We start from the raw sequence: 14,715 nt of genomic DNA, 5'->3' as shown, positions 1-14,715 counted from the left end.
CAGAAAATGTCCCTGCTAATCCGAATGAAATAAATGGTGTCTAAAAGTAAAAAGGCAGCTGAAAAGTGCAACAATGCGCTAGATTGGCTGTTATTCAAGTTGGGTGGGCCCACTGGGCTGTGTGAGGTTAGGTGGAGAGGTGACCATGATTCTGGTGTAATAAAAGACGTACGTCCGCCATCCAGCATTGCTTTGTTTTCATTCTGCATGCATAGCGCGTCAGGTGGCTCGACAAAAAAAGGTAGAAACACTGAAATACACTGGTGAATTCTCTTACCCATTTGCTTACTATGTGGGTCAAATAAAAATAATGTGTTTGTTACTGCCTGGCTGTCACTCTGGGGCGGGGTAGGTGACTGGGAATAGGCCAATATAATGGCATCAAAATGACCCAAAACAGCCAAAAAGATTTACGCGTGCATGTGAAGGAGGGGCCCTTCGAGCTTCAGTGCTCAGGGGCCCTCAGAGGTGTTAATCCGGCCCTGTGTGGTGGGATTCATAATCACGCCTACCTGATATGTCTCACAATAAAGCTGACAGTCTGGATGTTAACCTCATTTGTTTAATTTCATATCCAATGAAGCCGTAGAGGTCCTCAAAGAAGCAACTCGACATACACAGTGAGATCCGCTTTTTCATTCAGTTTCACCTCTGGAAAAAATCTTAATACACAAAGAAAACAAATACTGAGTTGATTGTTGTCCGTTTCAGGCTAATGCACCTGGGGGGATGCCTGGGGGGATGAGGTTGGAGCAATCGTACATCAGCTTTCCAGGGGGAACGGCATATCTGAAGGGAGGTCCAGATGATGAGGAGGAGGAGAAGGAGCGAGCAAGGAATCGGCGGCGGAGGGGGGGAGGAAGAATGGAAGTCACCGTCAAATATGTCATGAAATACGACCTCATTGACATTCTTGATGATAGTAAGCGAAATCATTATTTACGCTTTCATCATGTGTCGAGGTACTACTGAAATGCAAATCCAAACACAATGGGTATGTTTACTGTACATGCACTCCAAAAATGGGCCTTTAAAAAAGAAGACAGTAAGGCAGATTAAAGCTTTATTGCCATATACAGTATATTTGCCTTCCACACATCCAATAACATTTAGTCTGCAATCAGGGTGACGTGATTGTCAAGGGGTGTCCAGAAATCGTGTATGTAAGTTTGCAAAACATAGTAAGTACTGCAAAAGAACAATAGGCAGTGCAATTGAGAGCCCTCCTATATTCCACTATTAGTGTAGATTTCTGTCATACATAAACATTAAATTCCCATTGACGATGGAGAATTTTAAATCATTGTCTGAGCAAATCGGCATATTCTTGTCCAACACAAACATTAAATTCTCATTAACAACGAATGGATAATTTGATGTCTTAGTGTCTGAGCAAATCGGCTTATTGTCTATTTTTGTTCTACACAAACATTAAATTCCCATTGACAATGAATGGAGAATTGTACGTCATACGGCTTAACCCATTCTGACCTGAGATCAGATTCATACGAGGTTTCCGCTGGACACACACTGGTCTGATGAACACATTCTGACCTGAGATCAGATTCAAAAAATGTCAGTCGCTCTTCGATTTTTCAAAAATAGCTAAAAGCATAACATGATGCTGACACCAAAATGGGTGCCCGGTCAGAATGGGTTAATGTCATTTATGAAGATTTTCTAAAGCAAAAACAAAAAACAGGCTCATCACCCTGGGTTTTGAGCTTGTACATTGATAATTGTTGCATTTTCTTTATGATGAATTAATTTCGAGATTTATTTATGGACAAAATATTATTTTAAACATTGGTCTCTCCATATATGGAAATGGTATCAGACCCATAAATATGGCATCGGTCAGGCTCTATTTTACAGTACATAACACGTTTTGCATGTTGGCTAAATAAAGTGATTTCTCTGGGGTGCCAAGCCATAGTTAAGTACTGCTAACATAATGTCTGACTGTACCACTACCTTCACCTTGTGCTGTTTACAAAGTATTGAATCAATCAAACAGAACAGTAGACATTGCAATTGAGAGCATTCTGGAATAGTACAGTACATCCACACATTGTTTAACAGTTGCACATTTACAGTGATGGATACAATTATTTTAGTGTGTGTGGTGGGGGATACTTGACACTAGGTTTAGGAGGGATATTGCTTTGAAAAATAAGTAAGTTAGACCTGTAGTGCCTCCCAGAAGAGAGTCGGCACATTGTGTGGGCGGAGTGGGTGGGACCGGTAAGACTTTCTTGCATGCTTCCTGGCCTGGGATTTGTCACTAGGGTCAGCTGTAGCATGTTGTTTAATTTCCTCATGTGCAAATAGGTTTATTAAAGGGAGATAATTTACAGAACCACGTAAATGATTTACTTAAACTAGTGCCTCGTCCGCTTGAATGGCAATAATTGCATATTGAGTGCATGCAAAGTTAACCACTGATATGAATGGGCAACGTGATTTCATGCAACCCTGCTGATCTGGATACTTGGCTGCACAAATTTATTTTCTACTATGTCATGCCAATAAACCACGTTCAATTGAAATTGAAAAATGTTATGGAAACATTGAAAACAAATTAAGCTCAAGAATTCATACAGTATTCTGTCAAGTAAAGGTCATTACACACTGGCGAATTAGCGACGCGATGCGAATAAGCGATCTGAAAATGCGAAATATTGCATGTTGCAGTTCGCCTGCGAATCTCTGCAAAATACGACACCAGAGCGAACAAATAAAAGCGAAAACGGTCGCATTTTCGCACATTCGCACATTCGCCACTGATGTGGAAGCTTGCATGGACTTCAATTGTTTTTTTTTAAATGCAAATTATTCGCACGAATATATCGCGTCGCCAATTCGCCAGTGTGTAATGACCTTAACTGTTGACTGTCAAGTAACTGAATATTATAAGAAGGGGGGTAGAAGTAAATAAGTCTTTACTTCTTCCTCCTTTTTGAACTTCAGGTGGAAGATCAATGATCACGTTGTTGTTATATTTTCTTATTTCATTAAAAAAAGAAATGTATACATTATGTACTTTAAAAATATATATATTTTACTGTTTTCCCTTTAGGTTCAAAATAAAGATGATCAAATCAAAAAGGATAAAATACCTCATTACCTCTATAATTGGTTGTGACATACTGGGCCACTCAGAATAGCCAAATGGCATTGATCACGCCTCCAGGTCTTTAGTTTACTCAAGTTAGGTAATAAGACCTGGTACTTAAGACACGCAAAATACAGCCCACTGACTCCACAATAATTAATACCTGATGGTGACTGTTTTTCAAATGAAAATATATTTGTCTCTAGATATTAACACTTATCTTCCGTTTCATTTTCTCTTTCTTTTTTCAGAGGAGGCGATTTTGGATTTTCAGGTAGCAATGGGATCTAGGCAGTCGTTTAGGTATGTGTTTGAAGGGGTCAGAGATAAAACCCCTAAGATTCTATCTGAGATCTGGATTGAACTTTTAATCATAATGGAAGAGAGAGCAGATGTGAATAAACGGGTCAGTCAAACTGAAATATGTTCAGATGTGAGCAAAGAACAGGTCAGTCAAACTGAAAGCTGTTTAGATGTGAACACAGAAGAGGCCAGTCGAGCTGAAAGATGTTCAGATGTGAAAGAACAGGTCGTCGTTCAAACTGAAAGATGTTCAGATGTGAGCAAAGAACAGGAGGTTAGTCAAATTGAAGGATGTTCAGATGTGATCAAAGAACAGGTCAGTCAAATTGAAAGATGTTCAGATGTGAAAGAACAGGTCGTCGTTCAAACTGAAAGATGTTCAGATGTGAGCAAAGAACAGGAGGTTAGTCAAATTGAAGGATGTTCAGATGTGATCAAAGAACAGGTCAGTCAAATTGAAAGATGTTCAGATGTGAACAGAACTGAAAGTGCATCCAGTAAACTAGCATTCAGGAAAAGAGAAATCAGAATGCTTGACTTGATTAGAATCATGCCAGGACAAGAGAAACCAGTCAAAACATTGTTAACAATAGGATGTGCTGGCATTGGCAAAACATTTCTGACCAAAAGATTTGTTCTGAAATGGGCACACGATGGTGCCAACGAAGACCAAATAAAGATATTGATCCCATTCTATTTAAGAGGCTGGAATAAAATAGTAAAAGAAAAAAAGAATCTCACCTTTCGAGAAGTCATTCATACGTTCTTTAAAGAATTGCAGGGATTTGATGACTTCAACATGACCGAAGTAATGTTCATCATTGATGGTTTGGAAGAGTTCATGTATCCTTTGGACTTTGAGAACAATGAGGTCTTGACTGATATCAATAAGCCAGCACCAATTCCTGTGATGCTGACAAGCCTCATCAACGGGCATCTGCTTCCCTTGGCCCGCCTTTGGATAACCGCGCGGCCAGCAACAGCCAGACAAATCCCTGCTCTACAGCGTGTTGACAGGGTGACTGAGCTTCGGGGCTTTACTAGACCAAATCGAGAAGCCTACTTCAAGAATAAGTACAGCAGTGACGAAGATCTAGCCAGCCGCATGATCTCACACATTAGGACATCAGTAAGCCTCCAAACCATGTGCCACTTGCCGGTCTTCTGTTGGATGACCAGTACGGTTCTGGAGCATTATTATAAAAAAGAGGAGGAACACAGTTTGCCAATAACTGCCATTGAGATGTACATGCATTTCCTGGCAATAGAGTCCAAATACGTCTACGCAGGGTGACCAGATGTCCCCATTTGTGTGGGATAGTCCCTCATTTCCAAGACTTTTGAGGTGTCTCACAAATTGAGACCCTGTCCCACAGGCAGCAGTGTTCAAATGCCTCAATAGTTGGCTTTCTGTTGTAAAGCTGAAATGAACATTCTCCCCTAGCCCATTCTGGGCGGGAACCCCTCTTGGGGTTCTGTACACTATTTTAAAACTTTGATGCTGCTATATAAATATTTTCAGAAAGCTTAGGTCAGGATTTAGAGGGCTTTTTAGAATCGGCCTCAGTCCAAAATGGAGACCAAAATTAGCATTTTAAAACATTTTTTTATATTTCTCAAAAGGTATTCCTGACTTCTCTCCCACATTTTCACTTAAGTTGTGTGATGTGATAAATTCAAAACTTAAAATTTAATTTCATATACCGGTCTGAGCCAAAAACTGAATTTGCTCTTCACTGGATTGAATAGTCCATAGTGTACTCTAGACAGCCTCTGGTTTGTTCAGCCCATCTTTGGTATGTGCCATGTGGTAGTTGTTTTGATTATTGATTCATCTTTTCCTCTGACCAATAAGCAAGCTGGACCTGATTAACAAAGGTTTTCTGGATTAATTCAAGAGTGGAGCTGTTCTGGGACTGGGGAGCACCTCACTGTTGACTGGAACCACTCCGATGAGTTAACTGAAAACTGAAACTCATGATGACCCCTTTTCTAAATCAGTTTAGGCGATCAATTTAGGCATTTGGCAGACACTCTTATCTTCCCCAATGCTTAGAGACTCACACCACCCCTTTTGAGGGAAGGGAAAGAGATGGAGTCAGAAATATTGGTTTGTGATGTAATCCCTTGGTTGTCTTTTTATTCTTTAGTATTTCTTTCCTTGACCACATCTTGACTAATGAATTTTATGTTTTTACTTTTTATTTCATGTTCGCATTACAGTTGCATTCCAAATGCTCACAAAATGTTTTTTCAAACCTGGGAAGGGTTGTAATTTCTTCATTGGTAGCACTTGCTGCAATATATGTTGTACATAATTGATTATTAGTAAATGATGGTGTAATTGATCTGCATTTGTCTGCATCATTGTTTGGTTCACATTCTTTAAAGGTTTCATGACATTCATTTATTTATTTTTCCTTTTTCTTTGACGTTTTATGACCTCAACAACCTGAACTTTCAGTGGATTTTCTCTGTGAAGCCTTTTGAGCTACAATGAAAACAGGCAAAACAGTGACATCTGCTGGCAAATCCCATTGTCATATATGGGATATGCTGGCTCTTTTTACTTACCGGTATAAAGCCAGAAATCCCCAGACCACAGAAAATCTACTGAATGTTAAAAGTTCCGTTTTTTTAGGGTGCAATTGAGCTCCGAGAGAGAAGGAGAAAATAATATATAATGCTATAATAGGGCAATTCCTATTTTTACTAGAGGCCATGGAAAAACATTGTCCCTGCATCCCTCCACATCTGCCAGTTATAGCGCCACCATGAGGCCGATTTCTGAACTTGGCAGCAGAAATAATGAGACAATATGCATTTTTAATAGTTTCATCTTCAGAATATTCAATAGCCCTTCACCTCTGTGTGTGCCATTATGGATTCTGAGCTTCATCAATTGAACTCTGCTAAAGGGGGGGGGGGGGGGGGAGACTAAAAAAGACTCTGGCGCCGAAAATAGAATGAGAAAGGACAGCAGTGAGAAAAATGGGATATAATGGATATTAACCCATTTTGACCTGAGATCAGATTCTAAAAATGTCTTCTACATCCTGACAGTTTTCTGACGATCTTGACGATTTCTAGTCAAGATGTGGTCAAGGAAAGAAACAAACACATTGTTTATTAGTCTCACAGATTTCATCCAAAATCTTTGTAGTCATGTGATCAAGACGAGTCTGTTGGATTTCTCAGATTATACACTGATTGGCTATAAAATTGCCTTCCAAAGTTTTCAGGAGTGGCCCGTTTTGCTACAAAATGCTGCAAATGTCCTGCTCATCCAGAATTCCATCCTCAGAGATGAGTGATCTGGCTCTGCATTTCCTCAACAAAATGCAAAACACATTGTTGCAAAAAAAAAAAAAAAAAATGTTTATATTAATCGTAAACATTTTGCCAAACATCACACACACTCCTATCCTCCTGGTGGAGACCTGTGCCCAGAAGGGCACTACAGTCTAAAACTGTGTGAAAATTGTGCGAGTCAACAGACTGGCTCGAGAGACTAGTAGGCCTACTCCCCTCTCCCAAAAGTTCTGCACATCTGTCATGTTTGTCATTTCCGTTCACGAAAATATATTTCATAGCCCGTCATCCATTTCTGCTAAACTGCAAAATAGACAGGCTTTGACTAATCTGATAGTAAGGGTTGTAAATTGGTTGGCTAATCCCTATACATTCCAATCCAGATACTGATTTGGATTAGATTAGATTAACGGGGGAAAAAGTGATCTATAGTATATGTGATCAGTTAGTATAGTCTGTACTTTACACTGCATGTGTACTGCAGTATGCAATACGTAAATGTCTGGAATTCAAAATGTACTCATGTGCCATTTCAAGTTTCCAAATATAGGCCTATAAACATCTTTTGAAAATAGCCAATCTGAGATGTAGTGGAGTAGAAGTAAAAGTATTGGAAACACTCAAGGAAAGTACAAATACCTTAAAATTGTACAAAGTACATGTGCAGTAATGTACTTAATATTTAGTTACTTTTCACCACTGCTAACCACGTGAACCCGGAGGTTAATTGAACATGGTGGACCCTCTTGTAAACAAGTGTAATGCTTAATTGGGTCGTCCACTCACAGTTAAAAGTCTTTGTATTGAGTTTGTGCTTTAATGTAGGCTACTGTAATTCTGCAAACTGTACATATTTCAATCAATCAATCAATCAATCAATCAATCAAAAAACACTTATTTTGCAGTTTTGCATATTTCTGATCCGGTCTAGAATAGAATTAATCGGATTATGGACTAGTCTCGCGTTGTCTGACTGTTGCCACTCGCAATTTCCAAATGCTCATAGAGTAAAATGCTGCATTCGGAGATTGTGGAATAGTTGGACCGGTCCGATATGATCCCTCGGAAACAACCCCCCGGAACAAAAGCGTGAAGGTTCACGCGGAACAAAACACTGCTGCACCGACGGCCGGATGCGGATATTAGGCTTTTGTTTTGTGACGCGACGAGAGGATAGCAAACACACGTGAAAATGTTTGGTGAGTTTATTATTTGACTTTTCATTGATAACTATATGAATAACAAACATTAATAGACCATTCAGTGATCTCGATTTAAACATTGAGGTGATGCTAATTTATAAGCTAATAAACGAATCTATAAATTAGTCAAACACTATCGTTTTGATTGATTGATTATATTGATGCAACTTTTGATTGATTGATTGAAATATTTATTAACAGTTTGCACAAACTCAATACAAAGACTGTTAACTGTGAGTGGACGACCCAATTAAGCATTACACTTGTTTACAACAGGGTCCACATTGTTCAATTCATCAAAACATTTAGAGACATACAAACATTTAGAGACATACAAATAGACATTTCTATGTAGCTAAAGAACAGAACAGGAATTCATCATATAGGAAGCAAAAAGGGAAAAGATACATACACAGTGAGGGGAAATGTGGGGGGGGGGGATTCAGATTTTACAGAGGCCAGTTTCGAATTTCAGCCATCAGTAGGTGCCCTTTGAGAGCGGTTTTGAAGGAGTCAAGGGATTCACATGTCTTAATGACTGTTGGTAGGACGTTCCACATTTTGGTGGCATAGGAGCGAAAATAATTTAGTCCCTTGTTTGTACTTTGTGCCGAATCTGGGTTGTACATGGTTTGTTGCACTCCCTCTGGTGTTGTGGGTGTGGACTTCGTTTACATTAAGGAAGTATTTAGACAGGTACATGGGTATCTTGGTGGTGTATCGAATCTTGTGGACCAGACCCATTGCAAGATGCTGTACTCTGTCGTCGACCCTAAGCCATCCCAGCCTGTCAAAGTGGGCAGGGGTTCGGTGGGTTCGGGGGGTGAGGCCAAGTAGGAGCCTGACCAGTTTGTTTTGGGAGGTCTGGAGCCTTGTTTTAAGGGCCTTTGAGGTGCTGTGGTACCAAGAGGTGGATGCATAGTCAAAGAAACCTTGTACGAGGGCTCCTGTTAAGGTCTTCAAGGTGTTTTTGCTGACCAACAGCTAGATTGTAACATTACAGTACATTTCAAGCGCAACTCAATACAAAACTTAACTGTGGACGACACCATAAAGTATTAACTTGTTTACAATGGGGCCCACCATGTTCAATTCATCATAACAATTAGAGACGTACAAATATAGGTTTTACGGGGGCCAGTTTCGAATTGCGTCCGTAGGTGCCCTGGTCCTATTGAGAGCTGTTTTGAAGGAGTCTAAATAGGGATTCGCATGTCTTAATGACTGTTGTATAGGGCGTTCCACCTTTTGGTGGCATAGGAGCAAACATTATTTAGTCCCTTGTTTGTGCCAAATCTGGGTTGCACATGGTTTGTTGAACTCCCTCTGGTGTTGCAATTGGGTGTAGACTTCGTTGACATTAAGGGTATCTTGGTGCTGTATCGAATCTTGTGGATCAGACCCATTGCAAGATGCTGTACTCTGTCGTCAACCCTTAGCCATTCCAGTCTGTCAAAATGGGCAGGGGTGATGTGGGTTCGAGGCGTGAGGCCAAGTAGTAACCTGACCAGTTTGTTTTGGGAAGTCTGGAGCTGTGTTGCCAAGAGTTGCATGCATAGCATAGTCGACTCGTAGACACCTTGTACTAGGGCTCCAGTGAGCTTAGAATAGAAACAGGGCGGTAGTTGCTGCGGTCTAATTAGCTCCCTTTCTTGTGCAGGGGGGGGTTACTTGGCCACTTTGAAGTCTTGGGGGACCTGTCCGTTTTTTTTTGTTTTTTTTATACGTTTATTTAACGGGGACAATACAAAAAACAATGTATCAAGTTGTAAAAACATGAAACCGTTGCAATGTATATGGATTTGTAGCCAAGGCTAATTTGCAACCCCAGTCTTTGATGGAGAGGTTTATTATGTGGGTGATGATTGGAGCTATAGAGATGGCTGAGTCGCCTTGTGGGGTTGAAATAGTGCTCCTGAGCTCATCGGACCAATCCAGATTCTCCAGTTCCAGGTTAAAGGCCTCGCTAAAGTAGGTTTTGAGGTCCCTACTCCCTAGATATGACTGTTTGTGAGTACAGAAAATGATGCTAAGCCTGCAAACGTTAAGGACAAGGAAAAGAAACAAAGTGTTTGGTATGTTTCTTTTCCTTTTTTTTACCTCCTTACATGATTTCCATATTATACCAAGTGTATATTTGTTTCTCTAAATGTTCTGATGAATTGAAAATTGTGGACCCTGTTGTAAACAAGTGTAATGCTTTATCAGTGTGTCGTCCACAGTTTATCAGTCTTTGTATTGAGTTGTGCTTTCATGTGAAATGTACCCATTCTGCAAACTTAATAGATATTTCAATTAATCAATCAATCACGATATATTATGTATTAACACTTAACTGACCAAAGGACAATGTTATTACATAGTTGCGAACGCAGTGAGCCACTTACTATGACAGCAAGGGCTGAATGTCTGTGTGTCTGTGTGTCTGTCTGTGTGTCTGTCTGTCCCGCTGTTACACCACCCGCCCGCCACCAGAGGGCGCAGCTGTAGCACACACACACACACACACACACACAGGGCGCAGCTGTAGCACACACACACACACACACACACACACACACACACACACAACCACACACACACGAGCTGCGTTCGCTTCCCGCGTTTGCGCGTCTTACTTGTACCTTAAATATACTAACAGTATGTTGTCTTCCACAGAAGACAAACTTGTCCGGGCCCTAATTCCTCATGAACTCGAGGAGGTTCTGGGTGTTGAGGTGAGTACACTCAAACAAAATGCTAAGGCCCCCCTCCTTTACTGTACTTATTTATGTTTATATGATTTTGCATAGTACTGTATATTTGTATTGTATGTCATTAAGTCATAGGCTTTCTTCTTGGGTTTTAAATCTTCTTAGCCGAAAGTGAACTCTACTGAACTGTACTTTCCTGTTCTTTTTTCTGCAAACTGTTAAAGTATTCCATCAAACAACAAACCCAGTCAGCTATGGCTGCCCACCTGATTTATAATAAAGGGTTTTGCATCCTGGATGGTACAGGGCAATCAGTGTTTTTATATTGTGAAGAGTTAGTGCGTTTTGTGTTATCAGAGGCAGCAGAGTCCTACTCCTTGCATAATATTTTGGTAATTTAACTTGAATCTTTCCGTCTTCTCAGTCTCAAAAGAAGCTTCAAGCAGAGGCTTTCACTAAGTCTTTCGTGAGGAACAGTATGCGTACCATGACACCACAGCAAGTTAGCAGCATGCTTGATCGCAAGGCTGTGGTCCTGCAGTATCCCAGACGCCCACAGAAGGACAAAAAGAGCAAGAGAGCCAAAGGTCTTAACGCCAGACAGAAGAGGGAGATGAAGGTCTTCCAGATTAAACCTGAGCACCAGAGGTTGGTCTGGTGTGTTCTTGTCCCATTTACTGTAGTGGCGCTTTGCCTACTGGGATCTTCCAGGGTGAAAGAAGCATTATCTTGCTGGGCAGTGGGCAATATGGCCTAAAGTTTCTCAATATTTTGATTTAGTCTAAAGGTGCGTTCAGACTTGAATTAAAATATTCGCCTCTGTTTGTCCCGTTTGTGCTGCGCCAGGTCGCACCGCGCCCGTTCACGGCGCTCGCGCAACTTATCGTCTTTGCATTGACTTTATATGTAATCGGGCCGCTCTAACAATCCAACTTTTAGTCTTTTGAATAACACCATTTATGGCTTGTACATTGTATTGTCACACTCACAATACAGTATGAGCCGGGTTGCGACTGCGCCCCGATAAGGCCTGTATTACAGCCAATGAGAACACACTGCTCACAGCACTGCTGTCTGTCGACTGTATCGATAGATGATCAGATGATAAGATATAACCTTCATTCCGTCTGTAAATCCCTGTGTCGTAGGCTACATATTGGTATATTAGCCCAATATTACTTTTACGCATTTCACTTAATGTTGATAAAACTGCATCGGAATCAACAGTACAGAGCAAACTTTTGGACTGTGTGTGTGTGTGTGTGTGTGTGTGTGTGTGTGTGTGTGTGTGTGAGATATTTTTATGTTATTACTTTTGTAAGTAAATCAAATGCTCTTAACTCTAGGTATGAACTTTTCCTACCTCTTCATGACCTATGGAAGCAATACATCATTGACTTGTGTAATGGATTGAAACCAGGAAGGTGAGAATCGTTTTTGTATCTATTTCTGCCAGTCATTCAAAATTCATTTTTTCTCAATTGTTATTGTAGCTTTAAGCTTGTCAGACAAAATATTCTGTTTGCCGTACATTAGGCAGGCATGTATTGTTTAAACAAATCTATTTTACACAGCAATCCACAGACAATTCAGCAAAAGCTTTTGAAGGCAGACTTCCATGGTGCAATTCTCACCGGTAAGAGTTTGCTCTTTTTTTAAAATGTTTTACCAGTTAGTATGTATGTGTTTTCAGATACCTGCTCCCACATCAGTTGTCACTAATGTTAAGGCTAGTCTACAATGCGTCACTTTTGTTGCTCTACTGTGGCATACAAGAATGGAACATTTTCAACTCAAGTGTTGACAGTTGTTCTTTAGTTGAAAATACGTAGTCTTTGTTAACCAACAGTGGCGTCGGATGCTTGTCTTCTTAGTATTATAAAATGTGTTGCATAGCCTAAATTAGCAACACTATGCAGTGCTGGAACTTAACTGACGGTGAGAACTTCTCATGTACATGCTCACCATGCATCAGCAACTGTTATCTTCTCATAACTTGTTGCATGCCATGGGTCATGAATGATGATATATTCTTGTTTCATTTTGATGTCACAGTGGTGCGATCCAAATGCCCATCATATGTGGGTACAACAGGGATTCTGGTCCAGGAATTCAAGCACGTGTTCAAAATCATCACGAAAGAGGACAAACTAAAGGGTAGGTCACAACTGAATTTAGTCAACATCTTATTTTGACTGTTAATGCCTTGTTTAGTTATGTTTGATTACGATTTTGTTTCTATACATAGCCACTTGCATTGATACAGTCCATATTATGACTTCAAGCACCACTTTTCAACTTATTTTCATGGAATTGGTCCTCACTAATGTTCTACTCAGTCTGTGTCTCACAGGAGGGCTGTGGGCAGTTCAGTAACCCGTCCACCAGTGACATCATTGTGAGAACTATGGCTTCCATTATCGCATTCCAACTTTTCACGAATATAAAGCCTGCCGTTTCGCTTGGATTTCCCATCGATACTGCTGAACGGGTTTCTGGACTGCCCACAGCCCTCCCATGAGACACAGTGACAGAGTGAGTAGAACAAGAATTGTGGGATTTTGTTATGGTCATTAGTGAGGACCAGTTATATGGTAGGTATGTTGAAAAGTGGTGAAGTGGTCCTTTAACAGACATGTCTTTCACATAACGTACATACATGCTTCGCCATGGCTGCAACAACTCTTGTCAGTTGGTCTGTCCAAACTGTTCAAGCTCAAACCAAGTGCTGGTTGCTTTTATTTTTGGTTTTCATTTCTATAGCTGGCTGAAACCTTTCGGCATTGCTCAGTCATTAAGCAACAGGTCGGCCTGCTGTTGGTGATATCACAGACCGTTGTTTCATTACAAGCTTCATGTTTTAGCATACCGGTACTAACTAATTTCATCTCCTTCCCTTTGTGACAGTTATCCCCAAGAGGAACAGTGTATTCGCAGTGGAAGTTGAGGGATTTGTCTCCCACATTTACGGCAGCAAGTTTGAACACCGCGCTAGTGAACGCTCAGCCAAGAAGTTTAAAGTCAAAGGAACCTTTGACTTGTAATCGCAGTGATGTGACAAAAGTGGTTTGAGTCTTGTTCTGTGATGTGACACAGTGTTGCTTGCTACCCTACAAGCTTAACCCTATGGTGATGGTCACTAAGCAACGGAAGAGGCACCATTGTGACTGTGGACGAGTAGCATGGATGTGATGGTGGTGGTGATGACCTCCTGTTTCCTCAGTAAGTCCTGATAAAGGAACCGTTACTTATGGAGACAGCCTTTATGTAACTTCATCCATTGGACATTCTTTTTTTTTTTAAGATATTTTTTGCGGCTTACGCCTTTTATTGGTTTTTGAAGGGACAGACAGTAGGCTGACAGGAAACGGGAGAGAGATGGGGGGATGACATGCAGTAAAGGCCGTTTCGGGCTCGGGAGTCGAACTTGCGGCACACTGCGACTGGATTACCAGTCGGGTGCCCAGACGGTTACGCCACCGCCTGGGCCCATTGGACATTCTTGTTGGGTGGGAATTGGACATCATAGCAAGCCGGGCGTTGAAACCTACCAAGAGAATAACATTATTCAAAGTTCAACCCATTAAAAGCAAATGTCTAAAAGGGGGTTCAGCAGGCAGCCTGAAGGTGCTGTAGTTGGATGAGATGGTCACTCAATTGTCTTTCACACAGAGGTGCAATTGACATGGTTATTGTTTTGCAAGAAACACTGTTTTGATAATGATTAGTTCCTATTGTATCCATGTTTTTTCTAGAGATATGTTGTCTTCACTCTTCTTGAAACAACTGACCTGAAAACTTCAGTGAAACTTCATGATTTATTTTAAATCATGAATGTATATTTGGTGGATTCTTATTCATTATAGAATAGAGGGTACGCGCATGGCATCATAACCGGAAGTTATGTGGGAAGTGGGAACGCCTACTTGGCAAAAAACTACTGTCTGGCCTTGACAGCCCATACAAAGAAGTCCTATCTGATTGCATTAAACAAAAAAAATCACTTTGACACTCAATTTGCCATTCACTTTATGCATGTACATACAGTGCACATTTGCACTATTGTCAATATTGTGACATAAATCTGAAG

At 40.7% G+C, this 14,715-nt stretch overlaps 1 protein-coding gene and 1 long non-coding RNA gene across 2 annotated transcripts; both read left to right on the top strand.

Annotated features, from left to right (window-relative positions):
- Nucleotides 1–580: 580 nt before the first annotated feature.
- On the top strand, nucleotides 581–5,420 carry LOC310853594. The gene is made up of 3 exons (XR_014568814.1): nucleotides 581–620; nucleotides 712–922; nucleotides 3,367–5,420. It is a non-coding gene; the product is annotated as an uncharacterized lncRNA (long non-coding RNA).
- Nucleotides 5,421–7,823: 2,403 nt separating this feature from the next.
- pop4 (POP4 homolog, ribonuclease P/MRP subunit) lies at nucleotides 7,824–13,945 on the top strand. Its single transcript, XM_083791718.1, has 7 exons — nucleotides 7,824–7,929; nucleotides 10,591–10,649; nucleotides 11,050–11,273; nucleotides 11,972–12,049; nucleotides 12,200–12,261; nucleotides 12,681–12,782; nucleotides 13,533–13,945. Exons 1-7 carry the CDS (start codon nucleotides 7,923–7,925, stop codon nucleotides 13,667–13,669), a joined length of 669 nt encoding a protein of 222 aa, XP_083647844.1. The 5' UTR covers nucleotides 7,824–7,922; the 3' UTR covers nucleotides 13,670–13,945.
- The last annotated feature ends 770 nt before the right edge of the window (nucleotides 13,946–14,715 follow it).

The sequence above is a fragment of the Protomyctophum parallelum genome, assembly GCF_964188405.1.
Source record: "Protomyctophum parallelum genome assembly, chromosome: 2".
NCBI classification, from domain to species: Eukaryota; Metazoa; Chordata; class Actinopteri; order Myctophiformes; family Myctophidae; genus Protomyctophum; species Protomyctophum parallelum.
This window is presented reverse-complemented; position numbering and strand designations above follow the sequence as displayed.